Genomic DNA, 22,706 nt, shown 5'->3' with positions numbered 1-22,706 from the left:
ATTAAACTCTAGATTGGTTTCTAGGGTAGGGTCGAAAACTCCCTTTAAAGGTGAGAGGCCTCTTATAGCTCCCATGTCGAATAGGGTTGGCGTGATCATTCCGCAAGGGAGTTGAAAAGTGTTCGTCGATCCTTCCCAAAAAAGATTGAAGCAATTAAAATGCAGGGGTTGTACCTAGGACCAGTCCTAGAGAGCTGGATCTATCGAAAATACCTAGGTTCTTCCATTGTTCCTTTTGATGGCTTTATACCTTGTCGAGCCATGTGTTATACTCTTTGCTATTGAGTGTGAGAATTGATCAAAAAATGTGTTCAGATGGATCTAGAAATTTTAAGTCTAACATGCGTTGTTCGAACGATGGGGGCATTATTGGAAGATAGCAAGGAAAAATGTCCTTCACCTTTTCTGGGTGTGACCTTGGAGTATGGTATGGACCTACAAAATCCAAGAGTTTTTCATAAATAGAAAAAGGTATGAGTTCCTGAGTTATCCAGATAGAGGTTTTCTCCTTGTCTTGCGGTGGTTCCGGAATGTAGCTCCCAATCGTTTCCTCTTCCGGTGATGGAATGATAAAAGCTAACAGGTTTTTTCTGATTTCCATCTTAGAGTTAGAGGCAGAAGAGACCATTGTTGAATTAAAACATGAAGCATTTTTCTTTTCTGAAGTGCAAGATGTATAGTTTCAGAAAGTGATAATGGAAGAAGAACAAATGAGAAAATGAAAGTGGGTATTTGTAGACAAAAGAAACCCTCGAAATAATTGACAAGTGGCATAAGCATGGTGGTTATGGGTGTTTCGTGTTCAGGAAGTGGAGTAGTTAGTGGGGATTTTTAAAAACTCTATAGGCCCACGTTCTCCTAGAAAATAGAAATAATGATTGGTTTTCAACAGAAGTCCATCAGAAGCAACCATGCAAAAAGTTACAATAATGACAGTGACGTCAACGAAGCAATATGAATTGTGTCAAAAAAATAGATAAAAAAGGCCAATTTTCTCCTATGTCGACAAAGGTTCAGTCAAAAATGGCATTTTTGGGGGAAATCTTGCTATCCCAAATTTTTTGACACAACTCTAGAGTTTGGAGAGTAAGATTATCTCTTAGAAGCAAATTTGTCTTCAATTCAAAATGGTATCTTGGCCATTTTTTATTCGTCTGGTCGAAGGACGAAAGGGTTCTGGTCAAAATTCTTGGTTTTATAGGCCAAAGATATATGTTTTGGGACTTAGACAATATTTTCCAAGTGGCAGGCAAGTGTGTGTGGTCAAACGAGGCTAAATCAGATAAGATTAGACAATTATTCAAAGATACATGTAAGATTTGCAGTGATCCGTTTGCATGGCCTTGGAAACATGGCAAAGTTTGCTAGGTTGACCATAGACTGTTATATTAGGATTAGTATGTAATTCGTGCTTGTTTATGTATTTTAGGGTACGCAATTCGACACAAACTTGAGAAACTCAAAGTATCAGTGACTAAGAGAAACGAGTGATCATCAATGTATGTGACTGTGTTTCATTTTTCGATTAAAGTCTTCTTTATTTCAAGTCATTTACTGCATTCAATTTCTTTTAAAGCTTTTATTTTCATCATCTTTTATAACTTTTAATTTTAGTGTCAAAATCATTCAAATTCAAACTTTTACCCAGTATATCCAGAATTTTTTCGAGTTTCATCCCTTCAATGAATTGAAACTTATTTTGTTTGTCAAATTCACTAATAAACAACCGTACCTATAATATAAATATTTAGTATAGGAGCGAGTGTCAATTGTTGTATACATAACTCTCACAATTGACACGAAACTCTTCCATGATCTCCCTGCAGTGTTTAATTCCCACTAGTTGCATGTTTTTGCTATATTTCAAAATATAAATAAAATAAAATAAAACATAAAAAATAGGAGTATGTTCTAGCGGATTTAAACCAATGAAATCAAAGTTATCAATAACCATTTCAATCATTTTGTCGTTGACTTTTTTTATTAAATCATAATATTAATATTTTAGAAAATTTCCAACAAATAATAATAATAATAATAATAATAATAATAATAATAATAATAATAATAATAATAATAATAATAATAATAATAAATTGTAAATTTTACAATTTCTCTTCTCTATTTAAAATCAAATATAATTCGACAAAAGTTACCGTTTGTTTCAATATACAGTGCAGTGCTCCAAGTCCAACACCTTCTGATGTAACGCTTTGCAAATTGTGTGATCCAATGCTTCATTCAATGAATGAACCATGGACAAAAAAAAGTGTGGGATAATGGAATATGAAAAAGAGTGTATTCATGTGTCATAGTGAAATCAAATGTCAACTTGTGAACCATCAATCCAATCTTGTCCGTCCATCAGAATTAGACAATGACGTAGGATAGTATGTTATGGCCAGCTCGATGGGACCCCACAATTCCAGACAAGTATCTTGGGGCTTGGGCTCACGAAACCCAGTGCTAGGCCCACCCTATGCGATTCGATCAACCAATCATTCACAAATTGCCACGTCAGGATCATGTAAGGGCTATGAGTAGGGGGTAGGGTGTACCATGGTATGGTATGTCAGCCTGCAGCACCTGATCAGCTTGCTTCACGGATACAGTGAAGGGTAGCATGCAATCGGGTGGACATCGGTTCGGGCCGGTTCGGGTTCGGGCCCAAACCCCCAATCCGGTCCAACCCTCGGATGTAATATATTGGCCCAATTCCGACCAAACTAATTATCGGTTTTTTTCGGGTTCGGTTTCAACCGGGTTCGGTTAATAGAATCGGTTTTTTTCGGATAGTTGGCCCATTTGAAAACTTGAGCCCAATTTTAAAATCACAATTTTTTAATATTGTTTTTGTGTGTTTGACTAAAAAAAAAAGCCTAAAACACTAATTTTTTTAATTATTGGGCCATAAATATTTCAGCCCCAATTCACAATGAACTTTTGTTTTTTAAAATTGTGAATAAATCATTTATTATAAAAAAATTGAATTATTTAAAGAAACTTAATCTTTTAAATTAATTTTTTATTTTTTGCTAAATTATGTAAAGACAATTAAAAATTAAATAATTCTTTATCTTGAAATTTGTAAATAACATAAATAAAAATTCAATAAAATATGATATAATATTACAATATCATAAACAATACAAATAATAAATTATCTCCATTCTCCAAAGCCTAAATTCTTCAGCATATTTAAATTATTTCAAATCCTGTAACATCAAAGACAGTTAGAGGATTAGAGATTGCAAGTTGAATATTAACAACAAAATCTCTCTAACATTGCTAAATAGAAACAATTATAACAATTCAAATAGAAATAGAAATAATAATAACAATTATAACAATTCCATTAATGATAATTAATAGATAACAAAATTCAAAAAAAAATGATAAATAGAAATAAGATTAATTTAATGCTATTTAAACTTAATTAACATCATAAAATTAAAATTCATAAATTCAAAAGAATTTCACTAAGTTTATAAATAATTTCAAACAGCCATTATTTGATTTTACTCCCTATCACTATTGAAACTCATAAACTCTAATAAATCATCTATAAACGTTAAAAATTAAAAAGTGTATTTTATAATCATCTATAAACATTAAAAAAAAATTACCACGGAATAAAAACAGAATTTTCACCGATGAAACAAAACAAGTTATAATAACCACAAAACAAATTATAATAAAAACTACAGAACTAATTATGCCACACTTCATCACAACACAAAATAAAATAGTAACAACCACAACACAACTAAGAACTAACCCTGTACAGAAAAAAATCAATGGTATAAAAGCCATTAAAATATCCTTACCAAAGGTTATTGCATCCTTCAATTGCACGTGATTGAGTTTTCTGCCGCATATAAAAATTAAAATCACAAATTAGAATCACAAATTTAACAGTTAAGAATCACAAATTTAACAGTTAAGAATCACAAATTTAACAACTCAAGACTTGATAATAGTATTCTTATAATCACAAATTTAACAACACAAGATTTGATAATAGTATTCTTATGTTAATATCAAATTTGCACACAAGAGCTTTATAAAAGAAACAATAAATCAATAACAAACAAAATCAATATCAAAACAAGTCATAAAAATCATAGGAGGAATATAATAGAAGGAAGATTACCAAAGGTCAACTGATCAAACTCAATTACTTTGATCTGATACTTCCCAATGTAATCAGTAAATATTGGTTTTGCTGTAGTTCAAATCATCCCACAAATTGCCTATGCATAAAAACAAAAACACCGTTGAACAATCAACATCTTCACCATCTAATAATAATAAAATCAATAATCAGTATTTAGATTCATCATAATCAGTATATCACTATATGTTGAAGATTCAACACATTTAGATTTATCAAAAATCAATATGAGAATAGTATCACTTTAGTTTAGATCCTCAGATCTTCTCTTTCTTGTCCATACCATTATTTCTTCACAAGAACTTTAGATCTGGTATGAGAATCACTTCTGTTCTACAAATATACACTAACTCCATTAACTTCATTCCTGAAACCTGGATTCCAAAAAACAAACAAAAGATCAATATCTATGTAATATGAATCAAATACGCTTTAGATTTCATATCTTCTCTTTCTTGTCCATACCATTATTTCTTCGCAAGAACTTCAGATCTGGTATGAGAATCACTTCACTTCTGTTCAACAAATCCACACTAACTCCATTCCTGAAACCTGGATTCCAAAATATAACAACAAAATATGAATATCTATGAAATATGAATCAAATACACTTTAGATTTCAGATCTTCTCTATCTTGTCCATACCATTATTTCTTCACGAGAACTTCAGATCTGGTATGAGAATCAGTTCACTTCTGTTTTACAAATCTACCCTAACTCCATTCTTGAAACCTGGATACCAAAAAACAACAATAAAAGATTAATATCTATGAAATATGAATAAAAAACGCTTTAGATACATAACAAGGATGGGTGAGATTTACCAAACAACAATAAGTGAAACAAAAAACCATAATCAAGATGGAGTGAAGTAAAGATTACCTTTCAATGTCATTGTAAACATTTTCAATGATTTGGGGGTTAGGGTTTGGGCTTCAAAACTGAGTGGTGATTCAGTGAAAGTCAGAGAGAACGAGAACGTGTGTCTGTTAGAGAGACGAAGATGGTGGTGAGGGAAGCAACGAAGGGTGAATATGGTGGTGGTGAGGAAAGAGATGAGAGAAGATTGAAAGAGATGAGAGGCGAAGGTCATGTTGCGGCGCCAGAAGAAAGAATGAGAGAAAACTTATCTCTAACCCTAGTACTAATAATAAATATAAATAATAAAATTAATATATTATTGATTCGGTCGGACTCGGTTTCCGATGGGCCCAAAATTATTATCCGAAACCGACCGAGTACATCCGCCATAACCCTATTTTGTATTCCGTTTTAAACCGTAACCGATCAAAACCGAACCCGTTTCACAAAATCCTTAACGGATCGGACGGTTTCATTCGGTTGGTGATACTTTGTCCACCCCTAGCATGCATGGCATGACCCTTAACTCCATCCAACCCATTCGTGCATGCTATTAACTTCTGTCTTATTTCAACTCAATTGAATTAATTTTAGTCTCAAATCAATACACATGGTCGATGTTGATAGTGTATATTACCAGCTTGATAATGTAAATTATGAATTCGTTTAGTTTAAAAATTATTTTATTTAATACAATGGTATATATATATATATATATATATATATATATATATATATATATATATATATATATATAATCGTGAGATTTCTATTACAATTTATTACATCTTGATGTTATGTATCGGAGACGGAATTGGAATTGATCGATGATGTGGGATTCTAGAATCAGTGATGTTGATCTTTGATATAGTGCATGGGGTGGATCGCCAATGTTAACACTCAAGTCAATTAAAAATTCAATATTAGTATATTGAAAAGTGGAGATCAGACAATTATAACTTAAATCTTACATGTGCTGACTATATACGTTGCATAGTTTTGATTGAGCTATGTATGATTGACCCCTCTTATTGGGTCTTTGGTCGACCCATAACAATAGTCAATATATATATATATATATATATATATATATATATATATATCATTTATATTCGTCTATGTCAATCTCTTTCTCTCTTTTTCCCTAGTCGTTGATCAAAATTTACTTTCTTCTACCTCATGGCTGAATTTGATCCTCCGTCTCCAACCTCTTTCTCTCAACCAAAATCTTCTTTCATCCTTACCTAAACTAATACCTTTATCACTCATTTTGCCCCCATTGTCCCTATTATCAACAACTTCGTATGAATTAGACTAGATATGAAAAAATTATAACAATACATGGTTAAAACTCTTTAAGATTCATTCCAAAGCCTACCAAGTCAATGAGTGTACCATTCATTCCTTTATGAATTATACAAACCCTCTCTCTCTCTCTCTCTCAAAGAAATTGGCCAAAAACTTTGGCCGCGTATTGACGCAGTTGTCCTATAATGGATCTACGAGACTATATCCAATGATTTGCTCAATGATTGTTTGAGAGGAAACGACATGGGCGAAAAAGGCATCAATCGTCACGGATAAATAATGTTTCTCGCATCTCAAGATGATAATTTTGTTAACAACTCTTCTCATCATCAAAATCATAATAATACAAATGGCAACAACAGTAGCGGTTGGCAGAACAATGAACACTCCAACCGCGGTAGAGGAAACTGTGGTGGTCATGGTAAAGGTCGAGACGAGGTCGCGACAGTCGATCACAATATCAACAATGACCTTCATTTTTGTCACAATAATAACAATGGGACTTTCCATCATGGAATGCACAGTTGCAACCTTGGGCCACACCACTGAGTTTGTACCCAACAACACTAAAATGGTAGAATCAATCTCCTTCTCATTGTCAACCATGAACTCTTTGGTATAAGCCTCAATAGTCTCATATAACAACTACAACAACTAGCACCTAACCATCATATGCACCAATCGACATTCAAGTTGCATTGCATACTCTATCTATGGCTTCTCTTAATGATCAATGGTACATGGACACCGGAGCCACTTCTCACATGACTGCAAATAAAGGCAATCTCACATCTTATTCCAATATGAGCAATAATATTATTGTTGGTAATGGTCATGATATTCTAATTATTAGATATGGAAATGCATTAGTACCTAATCCTCATCATTACTCAACCTAAACAATGTCTTACATGCACCAAAAATAATTAAAAATCTTGTTTATGTAAGAAAATTTACCATGGATAATGATATTTCTGCTGAATTTGATCCTTTTTTGTTTTTCTTTGAAAGGATTTTCTGGCATGGATTCTTTTAATGAAATTTCTTAGCTCAAGTAACCAAAGAAGTGTGGCACAACCGCTTAAGACATCATGATACTCTAGATTTAAGTTCTCTTCACTGAAGTAATTTCATTTTCTGTAATAATTTTTAGAATTTTTTTCATTATTGTCCTCTTGATATTATCATTTTATGAATCTTTTTATAATATCTTGTTTCCTTTTGGTATTGTCCTTTGTGATATTTGGACGTCACATATTCTAAGTTCAGGTGGACATCGATTCTTAAGATCTTGAACGACTATGTTGAAATTTCAGGTCAGTTCCATAATCTTGACGAGACAAGTCAAAAATCTTCTATGGCCATGTTGTTTAGCACGAGATTTTAAGCCTCGCGTGTCTATCATTTCATCACCAAGGCATCCTTAAACTGAATCATATTTTATTAATATGATATTTGTGAAGTCTCTTTCTCCTGCTAAGCTTACCCTTAGTGGAGGTGGGTAGCGACACTGGGTGGACGGTCTATCCACCTTTGGTGGTATTATGAGTAATTATGGAGTTTCACCAAGTTAGACCACTAGAAGGAATGGAATGATACTTTAGTCCATGATGATTTCTCGAATTTTTTATGGACTTTTCCAATTAAAAATAAATCTCAAGCACATTCAATTTTTCTTCAGTTTTGTGCTAATGTTATAATATAATTTGAATGAGAAATCAAATGTTTTCAATGTAATAATGGAAAAGAATATGACATTGCACATTTTCATAAATTTTGTGACCTAAATAGAATGAAATTTAAATTTTCTTGTCCCCTTAACTCTCCTCAAAAAAGCAGAAAGAAAAATTTGCATCATCAATAATACCATTTGCACCCTCCTAGTTAATGCATCTCCCATCATGCACTATAGACTGTTACTTACCTTCTCAACAACATCCCAAACAAAAATCTTTCCCTAAAAACTCCCACTAAAATTCCATCTCGTCCCGTCATCAAAGTTGGCCTCACCACAAATTGCTGACCCAATCATTTCACTACATCACCTACCTCCATCGCCTCAAATGACCTCTCCAGAACAACGTAGAATTTTTAAGTCTCACAAAATTTTAAATCTCCTCATCTCAAAACTATAGTTATCTATTGCCTACCAATCTCATTCATGCATTACATGATCATAATTGAAAAAGGGTCAAGAAATACAAATACAATACTCTTGTTGAAAATAAGACATGTGACTTAGTGCCTCGTCTGCCTAATGCTAATATTTTTCAAAGTTTGTGGATTTTTAGGCATAAAAATAAATCTGATCGGTCCTTTGAGAGGTACAAATATCGACTTCTAGGAGATGTTGCCAGTCAACAAAATGATATCAGCTGCGGTGAGACTTTCAATTGCATAGTCAAACCAACCACTATTTTGATGGTATTTAATATTGCTTTATTAAAATCATGGTGGCTTCATCAATTAGATGTAAATAATTTTTTTGCATTGTAATGTTCATGAAACTTTCTACATGCATCATCCACAAATTTTCCGCAATCCTTAATATCCTAATTATGTATGATTGCTCAAGAAGTCACTATATGGACTTAAACAAGCACCCAAAGCTTGGTATCAGCAGTTTACTGACTATGGTGCTACCTTGGGTTTCTCTTACATTGTCGCTAATCATTACGTATTCATCTATTGTCGAGGTTATTATATATCTTATATCCTCATCATTCTAGATGCCTAATCAAATTCCCTTCATCAGTCCATCCCGACTAAACTCGACTCTGAATTTTCTATAAAGCATTTAGATCCTATAAGTTACTTTTTCGATAATTCTATTACCCTGCACAAGAGAGTTCTTTTTCCTATCGAAAGAAATACGTCGAGGAAATTATTGAATGCACAACTATGTCTTATTACAAACCATATGGTACACCAGTGGATGCATAAGCCAAACTAACTGGATCATCTTGAAATTCATAGCATGATCCCACCAAGTAACATAGTCTTACTGGAGCACTTCAATATTTGACTTTTAAAATACTTGATATCACTTATGTCGTGCAGCAAGTGTGTTTGTTTTTGCATGAATCGAAAACCCAATATATCTCTTCCTGGAAGTGCATCATTCAATTTGCTTAAGGAACTCTTGATTTTGGTCTACATCTATAGTTGACATATATTGATGTTTATGGAACCTTATTTTATAAGTAATAGGTTTTTTTTTTATGATGACAACTATGAAGATATTCAGCATGGTAAAGATGCAACAATCAAGAAAGTCAACCAATGCACTTAATGAAGGATAGAAAAACACTTAGAAAGGGGGGATTGAATAAGTGTGACTTCAAAAACTTGGAAGGTAAAAATAATGAACACAATTATTTTTATCCTGGTTCGTTGTTAACGAAACTACTCCAGTCCACCCCTTTAGAGTGATTTACCTCAACTGAGGATTTAATCCACTAATCCAACTGATTACAATGGTTATCCACTTAGAAACCTTCTAAGTCTTCTAGAGTATACAGATTACAACTTGATCACTCTAGGAATCCTTTACAAACAATGTAAAAATAATGTTTACAAGAGTATAGATTGCTTCTAATAAAGCTGAAATCACAACAGTGATATTTCGCTTAAGTTCTAAGCTTAACACTCACTAAATATTAGAAGAGTTTGTGAAGTTGAAGATGAAGTTCGTGAACTTTGATTTTGACAGCGTTTCAGTATATTTTCACAAGTGTTCTACTTTGCTTCTGATCATAACTTCTATTTATAAGCGTTGAGAGGAAATGACCGTTGGGAGCATTTAATGCTTTGCGAGAATAGTACAACGCTGCATTTAATGTTTCACACTTTTGTCAACTACCTTGAGCCTTGCTTTTCCTGCTTTTACTGACTTTGCTTTTTGTAGCTTCTAATGTTCCTTTTGTCAGTCAGAGATTAGACGTTTCAGCCTTTCATCTTGTACTTCTGTGGACCTCCGTTTTTCGGGCCATACCTCTGAGCGGGAGAGATACGTGAATTGACTCTTTTTTATCGCTTATGCTTTCGCATTTTTGAAAATTCACAGAGTCGCCACCGACCTTTTATTTTATCCAATTAAGGAAAGGTTTATAAAAGAAACAGAAAAAAGACCTTTAAGAAATTCTGGATAAGGGGGTAGGTTATACAAAGGGAAGGTGTTAGCACCCTTTGTATCCATGGTTATCCATGGGCTCTTAAGTTTGCTTAGCTCACTTGTTTTTCGATCACTTTTCAATTGCTTTAGAATGCTCATATGTGGTTTCAAATACCTTTGTAAATTGAATTTGTAATGATCCTTGTGCGGATGTATACAAAATGTTTGTTTATCTTTCGAAAGATGTTTTGAAAAGAACGTTAACTTTGTAATGATCCGTGTTTGGATGTATACAAAATATTGTCTTTTTGGAAAGTTTTGTTTTGAAAAACAACAGTGTATGAGAATTTTGTTTGTTTTGATTTGAGCAAGCAAACTAGGAGGTCTACCCTGAGTTGTAAGGTCTTTATCCTATTTCCTTTAAAAATCTATCCTTTCACCGGATACAAACAAAAGGTTCGATTTTGTACTCGAAACAGTAGAATTTTGACTTTGATTTTGAAAAGAATGAGAAGGGATTACCTTAAGAGGTGCAAGTGTGATTGTGATTGGATTCAGATATTTTATCTTTGAAGTTAGTGATCTAACGGTTCAATTTTATCTTTGACATACACGCAGTTTATATTTGCTGGAAATTAAAATGCGGAAATGTAAAGTGCGGAAAGTAAATCTACGCTATTACATCGATTGTGCAGGAAATGTAAACTAAGCCTATTTACATGATTTTGACATCCTATACATTTATCTAGGAATTTAAATTGCAAGAAAAATAAAAGACATATTTTTGGATTTTTTATGATTGATTTTAATTATAATTAATGCATGATTAATTAAATTAAAATGAAGAAAAAAGATGAAAATAGATTTAAACCTAGAAATTAAGTTTAAAATATGTACAAAATATTTGTCAATTAATTTTAAAACAAAACTAATTTTTTTGGAATTTTTGAAATTGATTTGAAATTGATTAAGCTAATTAATACATAATTATACAAATAATTATACAAATAATTAAAACTTAAAGAGAAAATTATTCAAAATATGTACAAAATTAGTCTATAATATATAAACAATATTTTATATAAAGAACAATTTTTTTTTTATGATTTTTTGATTGGTTAGAATAATTAAAAAGCAAATATATAAATATATACTAATTAATTATGCAAAATATTGAAATTATGAAGAAAAATAAAATATTTTTATTTCAGAAAATAAAATATTATTTTAGAAACTTAAAAATATTTTTTGTGTATTTTTTGGATTTTTGAAACTATTTTTAATTAATTTTGCAAAGAAATTAAAATAAAAATAGAAATATATAATTAATGATCCAGTGTGGTATTTAAATAAAGTCCATGGTATAGGGCTTCATTCTGATGCGTTGGATGACTTAATAAATGAGATCTGATGGCTCAGATTGTGAGGGTCCACCACTTGTGACACGCCTGCAAACACTGAAACCAAAGGTTAATTTAAAAAAAAAAACGCGCGCGCGCTGTCCATTGAGGTGAGGACACCTCATCGTCTTCAACCTCTCGCCAGGACCTTTAATAGCGCTTTTATGAAAAAAGCGCTGTAATTGATGAGCTTCAGACCTGCAAAATAGCGAATAGGGGTAAACCTGAAAAGAAATTTGGCGCGATATGTCCATTCGATTCGTCTTGTTCCACTGAATTCAACCATGCTCTTAATTTGTTCTGATTTTGGCTCTAACTAAAAACCCTAAATTTGAGCTGGAAAACCCTAAAATGGTAGATTCGTATACAAGCATCCAAAGCTCAATTAAACTTCCAGAAACGATCTACACACCGCACTAAGTTCAAATATATATCTACATCTTGCTAGATATGCGTGTGTTATGAGATATAAGTTGGTTTTAGTTTGAACAAACCGTGAGGTATAATGGATGATTCTGAGTGCTTCAAGGCTTGAAACTGATTGGGATATGTTCAATGATGATTGAGGATTGTATTTAAGTGTTTAGTTTGAACTGAAACAAGCTAGAAATTAAAATTCGAATTTTAAATTTCTTTGAAAAATTCAAGTTGTTACAAATATGTTACAAGCATTTTACTGGCTATGAACTCGTGTCTCTTTGATTGCTGAAGTATGATAGCTCTTTTATAGGCCAAGAGCTGCTTGGAAGTGAAGCTAAGAAGCATTCATTAGCTTTGTGGAATCTTGACTTTTCCAACATGAGTAGCTTTGCATTTAAGCCACCATGGCTTGATTTTCCACCCTCCTTCTGTTTGTACTTGGCTTGGGGCAGAGTTGAATGATTCTCTTGATGAGTCATGCTTGGTTTGTAAGTTATTCTTTATCCATCCATTTTTCTTTTTTAATTTAATCTTATATGTAATAAAATTAAACCAAAAATGAATAAAAAATGGAGTGGGCCTTGTCTTGGTCGTGGGAGGCCCATAATAACATGGCAAACATGTTTGAACCATGAAAACTTGGCCCCATTTGGAAAAAATGCATTTTTGAGCAATGTTGGTTTTATGCATTTTCCAAAATTTAGCCAACTTCAACAAGGTGTAAATCCCTCAATTTTTGTCATATGAATGAGTTCTTTCACTTTTTGGAAACCTCAAAGAGTCCTCTAACCAATGTCTTTGGTCTCATGTCAAAATGATTTTTGATGCTCCTTGTGTGTCCTTTTGAAAAAAGTGTCATTTTGTTGACTTTGAAAATGACCTGTAATGTCTTTGGTCATATTTTTCAAATGGTGAATGCAATGACCATGGGATCAATTGCATTTGAAAGATAATTGAATTTCCTTCAAAATGAGCTTTGGTTTGAATTTTTTGGATGAAGGATGAGAGAGTTATGATCAGTCAAAGTTGAGTTGACTTTTCAGGCAAAAACCCTAATTTTGAATCTTAGGGTTTTGTTGATTTTTGATCTTTCCTTGATGAATTATGATCATCCAATGATCAAATGATGAATCCTTTGACAAAATATGGACTTTGACAAAAAATTTCATTTTTGACTGTCTGTTGACTTTTTAGTCAAACGGGTCGTCTGTTGACTGTTTGAGCTGCTGACGGTGCGTCTGAGTGAATTGAAGTTTGAAAATTTGTATGATGGTACTTTGAGATATATGGATGTGCATGAAATCCATTTGAGGTCTCAAAAACTTGTTTCTCCTGTAAAAATAAGAAAACCCTAGTCAGGGACTGTTTGTGTAGGAGACAGTTAAGCGTACCTGATTTTTGTGCAGTGTTGAGTCTCTGCTAATCGCGTGATATTCAGAAGACTTCTAGAACAAAAATCTTGGAATTTTGAATTGTAAAAGATTGATTTGATTGATGGTACAAAACACTGAGAATTGTACTGCCAGCAGTTTGGCTGTCAACTGACTGTTCAGGTATTGTCTGAGTTTCCTGATTCTGCGCCTGCAAAAAGATTTAACTCTGTACCAATTGTGTCAGTACTATTTATCTGTAAATAAATAAATAGAATGTGTGAAGTAATAAACAGTATTTGGCGTTTGCGTAAGAATAAATTCAACTGCAAGCCAAATTACTTTATAAGAAAAATTCTAAAAACTAAGTATTTCATATGTCAGGATATTTGTTGAAATAAAAATCCATGATTATATGAGACTCTTAATTTTCAGATTGGAGTTTTCTTGAAAAAAGATGCGGGCAAATTTTTGGGTATAACAACTTCCTTCTGGACTCAGATTTTGTAGAATACAACGTTTGAATATCAGAGTCAACAACTTTGGTGTAGAGCATCTTCTGTCTTTTGACTTTGAAGAGCTTTGAGCGTGATACCATTCAGAACTTCAGAGCTTCTGCTTTTGACTTCATTCTTCTGATGCTTTCAGTTCATGTTCTGATTCTGCTTGACCATCTTCTGATGTCTTGCTAGAGCATGTTCTGATGTCTTGCTAGAACCTTCTGAGTCAATTGCTTCTGAGCGCTGATTTGTGCATACTCTTTATATATTTCCTGAAATGGAAAATCCAAAGGATTAGAGTACCACATTATCTTATACAAAATTCATATATAATGTTATCATCAAAACACAGAATATTGATCAGAACAAATCTTGTTCTAACAATCTCCCCCTTTTTGATGATGACAAAAACATATATATTTGATATGAATTTGTAACCAGAATATCAGATGAACAAAGACAATTACACAGATATAGCATAAGCATATATTCAGAGTGTGTGAATATGTCTCCCCCTGAGATTAACAATCTCCCCCTAAAATTAATACTAGAAGAATTTATAAATAAAAGACTTCCCTGAGTATTTTTCATTTCAGTTGAGACTTTCACGTAGAATAGAACTTCAGAACATTCAGAGCTTCTCTTCAGAACTTCCATTGGACAGCTGCAGAGCTTTGAATTTCCCTTTGTAATCAATTGTATCAGAGCATACTTGATTGTATCAGAGCATTCTTCTTGCTTCTGATCTTGAAGCTTCAGAGCACTAAGCCTGCTTCAATTCTCTAAGAGCATGCTTCTTTTTAGAATTTCTTTTCCCCATGTATTTGCTTCTAATGTTGAGCTTTGACCAGAATATCATATTCCTGCAAAACTATCAACGACAGAAAAACTTGCAAATAATGTTAGGAATGTTGAGACTTAATCCCAGCAACTGATATTATAAATCAATTCAATTATCATATTTCTCCCCCTTTTTGTCATAACATCAAAAAGCATAAAGATTCAGATGAACAAAACACACAGAGTGAAGAAAGATAAAGATAAGATTTCATTGATAATCATCAGAAGATACAAAAACATATGAAATTCAAGCAGATGCAAAAACAAAGAAACAAACTAAGACACAAGACAGACTACGACTGACTAAGCTTAGAAGCTAAAATGGCCAGAAGGTTCTTAACCTCAACAGTGTCTTCAACTTGCTTCTGAGTAGCTTCTTTCTGATCCTTCATAAAATATTTGAACTCAGCATGAGTGTCCTCGTGCTTGTCTAGACGAGTAGCTAAACTTGCTTGATTCTGTTGAAGCTTGTCCAAAGTTTCATCAGAACAGAGACAGAAGGTCCAGCAGAAGCAGCATTAAAGCTGTTGTCCATAGCAGGAGGATTTGCGGCATCAAATTCAACCATAAGAACATCTCCATGATTTTCCTCAATAGGAATTTCTTCAGTAGGATGTTCTAGGCCATCAAGAATTGCAGCCATATTCTCTAGAGGTGTTGGAGAAACAGGTTCTGGAGGGTATTCAACTTATGGATATACCATATTTGGTGATTTATCAGTGGGATTCTCCCTTAACCAGTTGAATAAGAACTGAAAGTCTCCAGTCAGAACCTTGTAAGGATGTGGCGTCCACACAACCATTGCCAGAGGATTCTCTTCTTCTGCAAGCTCATCTACAAACTCCTTCTCTTCAAGAGGCTTCTAGCTGGTGATGGGATGGTAGTATCTTCCATCATCATACTCCAGAAGGTATCCAGAAGGACCAGGAGCAGCAGCCAAGCACTCTTTCTGAAGGTCCAGAAAGTCAGGATCATGTAAGGGCTATGAGTAGGGGGTAGGGTTTACCATGGAATGGTATGTCAGCTTGCAGCACCTGATCAGCTTGCTTCACGGACACAGTGAGCGGTAGCATGCATGGCATGACCCTTAACTCCATCCAACCCATTCGTGCATGCTATTAACTTCTATCTAATTTCAACTCAATTGAATTAATTTTAGTCTCAAATCAATACACATGGTCGATGTTGATAGTGTATATTACCAGCTTGATAGTGTAAATTATGAATTCGTATAGTTTAAAAATTATTTTATTTAATACAATGGTTAATATCTTATCGGACTAATTTATACTAGTGTATATAAATATATATATATATATATATATATATATATATATATATATAATCTCATTAATCGTGAGATTTCCATTACAATTTATTACATCTTGATGTTATGTATCGGAGACGGAATTGGAATCGGTCGATGATATGGGATTCTAGAATCAGTGATGTTGACTTCGATGCAGTGGTATGAGACGGATCGGCAATGTTAGCACGCTAACACTCAAGTCAATTAAAAATCCAATATCAGTATATTGAAAAGTGGAGATCAATCAATTATACCTTAGATCTTACATGTGCTGACTATATACATTACATAGTTTTGATTGAGCTATGTATGATTGGCCCCTCTTATTGGGTAGTTGGTCGACCCATAACAATAGTCAGGATATATATATATATATATATATATATATATATATATATATCATTTACATATATATCATTTACATATATATATCATTTACACTCGCCTATGTCAATCTCTTTCTCTCTTTTTCCCTAATCGTTGGTCAAAATTTCCTTTCTTCTACCTCATAGTTGAATTTGATCCTCCGTCTCCAACCTCTTTCTCTCAACCACAATCTTCTTTCATCCTTACTTAAACTAATACCTTTAACACTCATTTTCCCCCATTGTCCCTATTATCAACAACTGCTTTTAAATTAGACTAGATATGAAAAAAAATTATAACAATACATGGTTAAAACTCTTTAAGATTCATTCCAAAGCCTACCAAGTCATTGAGTATACCATTCATTCCTTTATGAATTATACAAACTCTCTCTCTCTCTTAAAGAAATTGGTCATAAACTTTGGCCGCGTATTGACGCAGTTGTCCTGTAATGATCTACGAGACTATATCCGATGATTTGCTCAATGATTGTTTAAGAGGAAACAACAAGGGCGAAAAAGGAAGCAATCGTCACGGATAAATAATGTTTCTCGCATCTCAATATGATAATTTTATTAACAACTCTTCTCATCATCAAAATCATAATAATACAAATGGCAACAACAATAGCGGTTGGAAGAACAATGCATACTCAAACCGCGGTAGAGGAAACTGTGGTGGTCTTGGTATAGGTCGAGACGAGGTCGCGACAGTCGATCACGACATCAACAATGACATTCATTTTTGTCACAATAATAACAGTGGGACTTTCCACCATGGAATGCACGGTGGCAACCTTGGGCCACACCACTATGTTTGTACCCAACAACACTAAAATGGTAGAATCAATCTCCTTCTCATTGTCAACCATGAACTCTTTGGTATAAGCCTCAATAGTCTCATATAACTACTACAACAACTAGCACCTAACCATCATATGCACCAATCGACATTTAAGTTGCATTGCATACTCTATATATGGCTTCTCTTAATGATCAATGGTACATGGACACCAGAGTGTTACTGCAAAATACTGTTGGTGTAATTAATGGGGGAGTCCTATAAATTAAAGGATTGGTCCTTATAAAGGTGATTCGTGAGAGAATCTGGGTCGAAGATGGAGAAAAGCTCAAGAAGTGACAAGCTGGTGAAAAGGAAAAGTCGACACAATATGCAAAATTGGTCGAACCTTTCTGTCGACCATATGAAAAGTTGAGACTTAGAAAAGTTTTGATTTTGTTGTGTACTAGAAGGTAACGTCGAGATGAAGATTTGAGTGGGATAATTTGAAATTCAAATGCCAGCGGTTAGCAAAAGATTAGCTCTCGCAACAAGCGCCAAAAACGTGGAGAGCAGTTGCTTAAATCGTGTAGCCAGTTAATTAGCCTGTAGACGGTTATCTAGCAGTTATTTTAACTTTTATGTAGTTACTTTATGGTATTATAAATAGGAGATCCAACAAAGGGCTCCGGGTGTTCACTTGTACTAAATCACTTGTACTAAATCACTTGTAAAAACTTCACATTCCCAACGCGAGGAAACAAAGAGTTTTCAAGAGTGCTAATGTACGTACGTGAATCACCATTTTTACTTCAATGTAATTTCCCTAATTTTCAATCGTTCCTTTTGGACATTTTGTTTTATTTTCATTTACGTTTGAACTATATTTTTATGTCATTGTGTACGTTGTCGACAGTGGTTCTATTACAATAATGGAATTCACCATAGATACATTCATTGTGTATCTTTTCTTAATGTTATAGCATTCTGCCGGTCACGAGTCACCCTCAGTTGATAACATTAGCACCTTTTATGGAAAACTTCGCTTGTTCAAACTCTTTGTAGGAAACCGTTTCTCTTAGAGTTAAATATTGTGTCGAACTAAACAAGCCAAAACTTAGTTGCATTAGCCCGTGTCTTAGGATCAACTAGTCGATTCTGCAAGTAACCCTTAGTTTGTAGGCTTTGGGAGGACTAACGGTTGTTTACCAATTTCCACAGTAAACAAAATGCACGCCTAGTGGGACTGTGCTGATGTAAGTGTATGAAACTTAGAAGTGGGAAACAGTATAGTAGACCACAAGAAACTTTAAGAATGTCAGATCCTAATGTGGATGTAATACCATAAGGAACACTAACTACCACAGATCCAGTAATTTCACAGGTGGTAACTTTTCCTCCGATGACAAATGCAGTCGCGACAACATCGACTACAAGCGCAATGGTAGCATCTATCCTTCTTCTTCCACCGGGAAGTCCAGGGTCAACAATGACGACAACTATCACTTTCAGGCCTAACTTACCCCGTTTTGGCACTACAGATCCTCTTTATGGAATGTCGTATTCCTTAATTCCAGGATATCAGTCGACGTCAAACGCAGCGTTTGTAGCAGATAACACTCAAAATATAAGTTCTTCTTTGCAGGGATCTGCACAAAATGCTCACAACAGAAACAATCAGAATAGAGCAGTGTCGTTGTCGAATACGTCAATAGCGGTACTTAGACAACAAATGGATGATAGTAACCATGAGCTAGTCAATATGTTAACTACTCAAATAGGTATTATTTTTAACCCTATGATGCAGGAGTCGGCTGAAACAAATAGGCAAGTGGTCACTGAGTTGACCCGCTTATGTAATTTCTTGGGGGCACCTCAAACACCTGTTCGACAAGCACCTCAAGTTATTAGGCAAAATGTACCTACTCAAGCAGAAACAGATTTCGTGGAGGAAGAAACAGTAATACCAGGGACAGGTTCCCATACCCCAACAAAACCAAGGCGTCGAGTTAGGAATAGCGGGACGCCAGCCAATGGTGTTAGTTGGCTGACAACAAAACGCTGATCAAATTGTCGATCAATATCGATAAGAAGATATGGCAGTTTAAAACAACTTGGCTACAATTTTCGAAAGAATTATGGCTAGGAATGGCATAAGCGGCACACTACAGAGGCCATTATATGTGTCTCCATTAACTGAGTTTATTCTTCAAATTGAATTGCCCAGGGGAAAGAAACGAAAGTGCCTAAATACACTAAGTTTGGGGGAGAGTCTGGTGAGTCGACAATAGAACATATTGCTAGATATTTAACTGAGTTGGGGGAATTGGCTCACAATGAGAATTTGAGAGTAAAAAACTTCCCTTCTTATTTGACTAAGGCAGCCTTTACATGGTTCACTTCATTGGCCCCAAATACAATTGATTCATGGGCCAAATTGGAGAAGAAATTCCATGAACATTTTTATGAAGGGCATTCAAAAATTAGTTTGGCAGAATTGTCAAGCATCAAGAGGAGGTTTTCTGAAAGCATTGATGATTATTTAAATAGATTTCGATCATTAAAGGCTAGATGTTTTACACAAGTGCCAGAACATGAACTTGTTCAGATGGCCGCTCGGGGTTTGGATTATTCCATTAGGAAGAAAATAGACCCAACTTTCGTAAAGAGTATGTCGCAATTAGCTGATAGAGTTCGACATCTCGAACAGCTAAGATTAGAAAAGGTTAAACATATTAAGGCCAAGAAAGAAAAAGTAGCTTTTGTAGATTATGATGCGACAGATCCTATTTATAAGGCAGATTATGCTTCACTGATAGAGTTAGAAGTCAATGTGACTGAAATAAAGCCAAGGTCTGCATATGAGTGTCGGTTGTTGTTACCTGCATAAGGAAAAAATACTGTAGAAAACAATCCAAAGCTTCCTTCAAAAACTTATACTTTTGATGTAATAAAATGTGAGGAAGATGCTCACTGTCAAAAAAGGCCCTTTATGTTATAATGACATAAAGAATGTTGATGGTAAATAATATAACACTTTTAGAGGAGCATGCTTACGATGGGATTTCTACAAGATGATAGAGAATTTGTTGAGGCAATCAAAGAGGCATATGTTTGGGGTTCTGGTTTATTTTTACGCAAGTTATTTGTTACGATGTTGTTATCGTCATCCATGAATAGACCCGAACATGTTTGGAAGCAAACTTGGATATATCTATCGGATGACATTCTTTATGATCAACGATTATTGGCAAGAGATCATGGTAAATTCTTTTTACAAAACCATGTGGATATTGTTACTTTATTTGAAAGTATTGCCATGCGGATACTGTTACTTTATTTGAAAGTATTATGGAAAGTTATCAGTAGGTCTAGTAACCAAACATTCTAGTACATGTTTTTTCAGAACTGTAGTAAATGTCACATATATATTTTTAAACACATGCTTACCATATACTTCATTTTCCATTTCCAACTATTTGTTATAATGGAATATACATCCTTTTGTATGTATAATGAATACATGGACAACGTCTAAACTACTTGCCAAGTAAAACTCTTGGTTATTAGAACCTTTGATAAACCATGTCTGTATGTAGACATATGCATTATTAGTAATGTTACAGGATATACTTTCTTTTAAATTAGTTAAGCTTTATGCCAATTTTTTTACTATCATTAAACTATAAATTTCTTATGTTGAAAAACATAAATCTCTAACTTTACATTGAAACTTTTGACCATAGGTTTGACACTAAGTGACGTGGAGCTCAAAGAATTGACGCTAATGCATATTGAAACACTGTTACAAAATAATATAAGTTTGAAAGACTTCAAGCCAATGCCATATCCAAAAGATTATGTTGTTTCTTGTATAGGAAATAGGCTACTTTATGATGAGCGTCAATAAGATGTTGGTGGTCAAAGAGAAATTTATTTAAAGTTGTGTTCTTCTATTACAGGTAATGAGACTTATGGCAAACATTTGTTTAACATATATTATTCATCTTCATTAAATTAACAGTTTTGTCATATGGCTCACTTTTGTAGATGAGCGAATACTCATTTTTCATGAAATCATGGATGTTGTAGAAAAGCAACAAGGCGTGGTGTTTTTTTTTATATGGTTACGGTGGGATTGGTAAGACCTTTATGTGGAACACTTTATCAGCAGCACTTAGATCAAAGAAAAAAAATTGTGCTGCCTGTTGCCTCTAGGGGGATTACAAGTTTGTTGTTACCAGGTGGACGAATAACTCATTCTAGATTTAATATTCCTGTTCCAGCTTTAGAAACTTCGGTTTGCAACATTAACAAAAAAGATGATCTTTCCAAGCTTCTAAAGATGACAGATCTAATCATATGGGATGAGGCTCCTATGCCTAACAGGTTTTGCTTTGAGTCTCTCGAGAAATCCTTAAAAGATATTATGAGTGGAACTGCATATACATCTGATAAAATTTTTGGAGGTAAGGTTGTTGTCTTTGGTGGTGACTTCAGACAAATTCTCCCTGTTATACTAAGAGGTACTAGATCTGATATTATCCATGCAACAATCAATTCTTCTTAAATTTAGGATCATTGTAGAGTGTTGAAGCTTACAAAGAACATGCGCTTGCAAACTGGTGAAACTACTTCTACTACTGATGAAATTAAGAGCTTTTCTGAGTGGATTTTAACTATTGGAGATGGGAGATTATGTGAGCCAAATGATGGTTATGTTGAGATTTGTATTCCATATGAGTTTTAAATTTTAAACTTTTCTGATCCTATTAAGGAAGTTGTTGAGGATACATACCCTGATCTCATTCATAACTATCTTCAAAGTCGTGCAATCTTAGCTTCAACAATTGAAGTGGTTGATGATATCAACCAATACATTACAAACCTTCTTCCAGGAATTCAACTTGCACTTTTTCTAAGTTATTTAGGTTAATGGTCAAAACATGGTCATATATGGTGTTTAGTCAATAATTATATTTACAATTGTTGTAGGAGAAGAGAAATAATACTTTAGTAGTGTTTGCATTGATAAGTCTGATGCTACTAACTTTGATGCCTATGAGCATGTCACACCCGAGTTCCTAAATGATCTTAAAACTTAGGGATTACCTAATCATTCAATCAGGTTGAAAGTTGGGGCCACTATAATGTTAATGCGCAATCTAAATCAGTCTGAAGGCTTGTGCAATGGTACACGGCTCACTGTAACAAGGCTTGATGTTCATGTCATTGAAGCTAAGATCATTTATGGAAAACATATT

The 22,706-nt window shown here is 33.9% G+C and overlaps 1 protein-coding gene and 1 long non-coding RNA gene across 2 annotated transcripts; one reads left to right on the top strand and one right to left on the bottom strand.

The window, feature by feature from the left end:
* Positions 1 to 3,164: 3,164 nt before the first annotated feature.
* On the bottom strand, positions 3,165 to 5,434 carry LOC131620622 (uncharacterized). The gene is made up of 7 exons (XR_009289207.1): positions 5,057 to 5,434; positions 4,820 to 4,906; positions 4,640 to 4,726; positions 4,458 to 4,548; positions 4,154 to 4,253; positions 3,828 to 3,868; positions 3,165 to 3,215 (listed from the first exon to the last, which is right to left on the bottom strand). It is a non-coding gene; the product is annotated as an uncharacterized LOC131620622 (long non-coding RNA).
* Positions 5,435 to 21,565: 16,131 nt separating this feature from the next.
* LOC131659856 (uncharacterized) lies at positions 21,566 to 22,012 on the top strand. The gene has a single exon (XM_058928983.1). It carries the CDS (start codon positions 21,566 to 21,568, stop codon positions 22,010 to 22,012), a length of 447 nt encoding a protein of 148 aa, XP_058784966.1.
* Positions 22,013 to 22,706: the final 694 nt, after the last annotated feature.

This window comes from Vicia villosa, linkage group LG1, assembly GCF_029867415.1.
Source record: "Vicia villosa cultivar HV-30 ecotype Madison, WI linkage group LG1, Vvil1.0, whole genome shotgun sequence".
In the NCBI taxonomy this organism is placed as follows: domain Eukaryota; kingdom Viridiplantae; phylum Streptophyta; class Magnoliopsida; order Fabales; family Fabaceae; genus Vicia; species Vicia villosa.
This window is presented reverse-complemented; position numbering and strand designations above follow the sequence as displayed.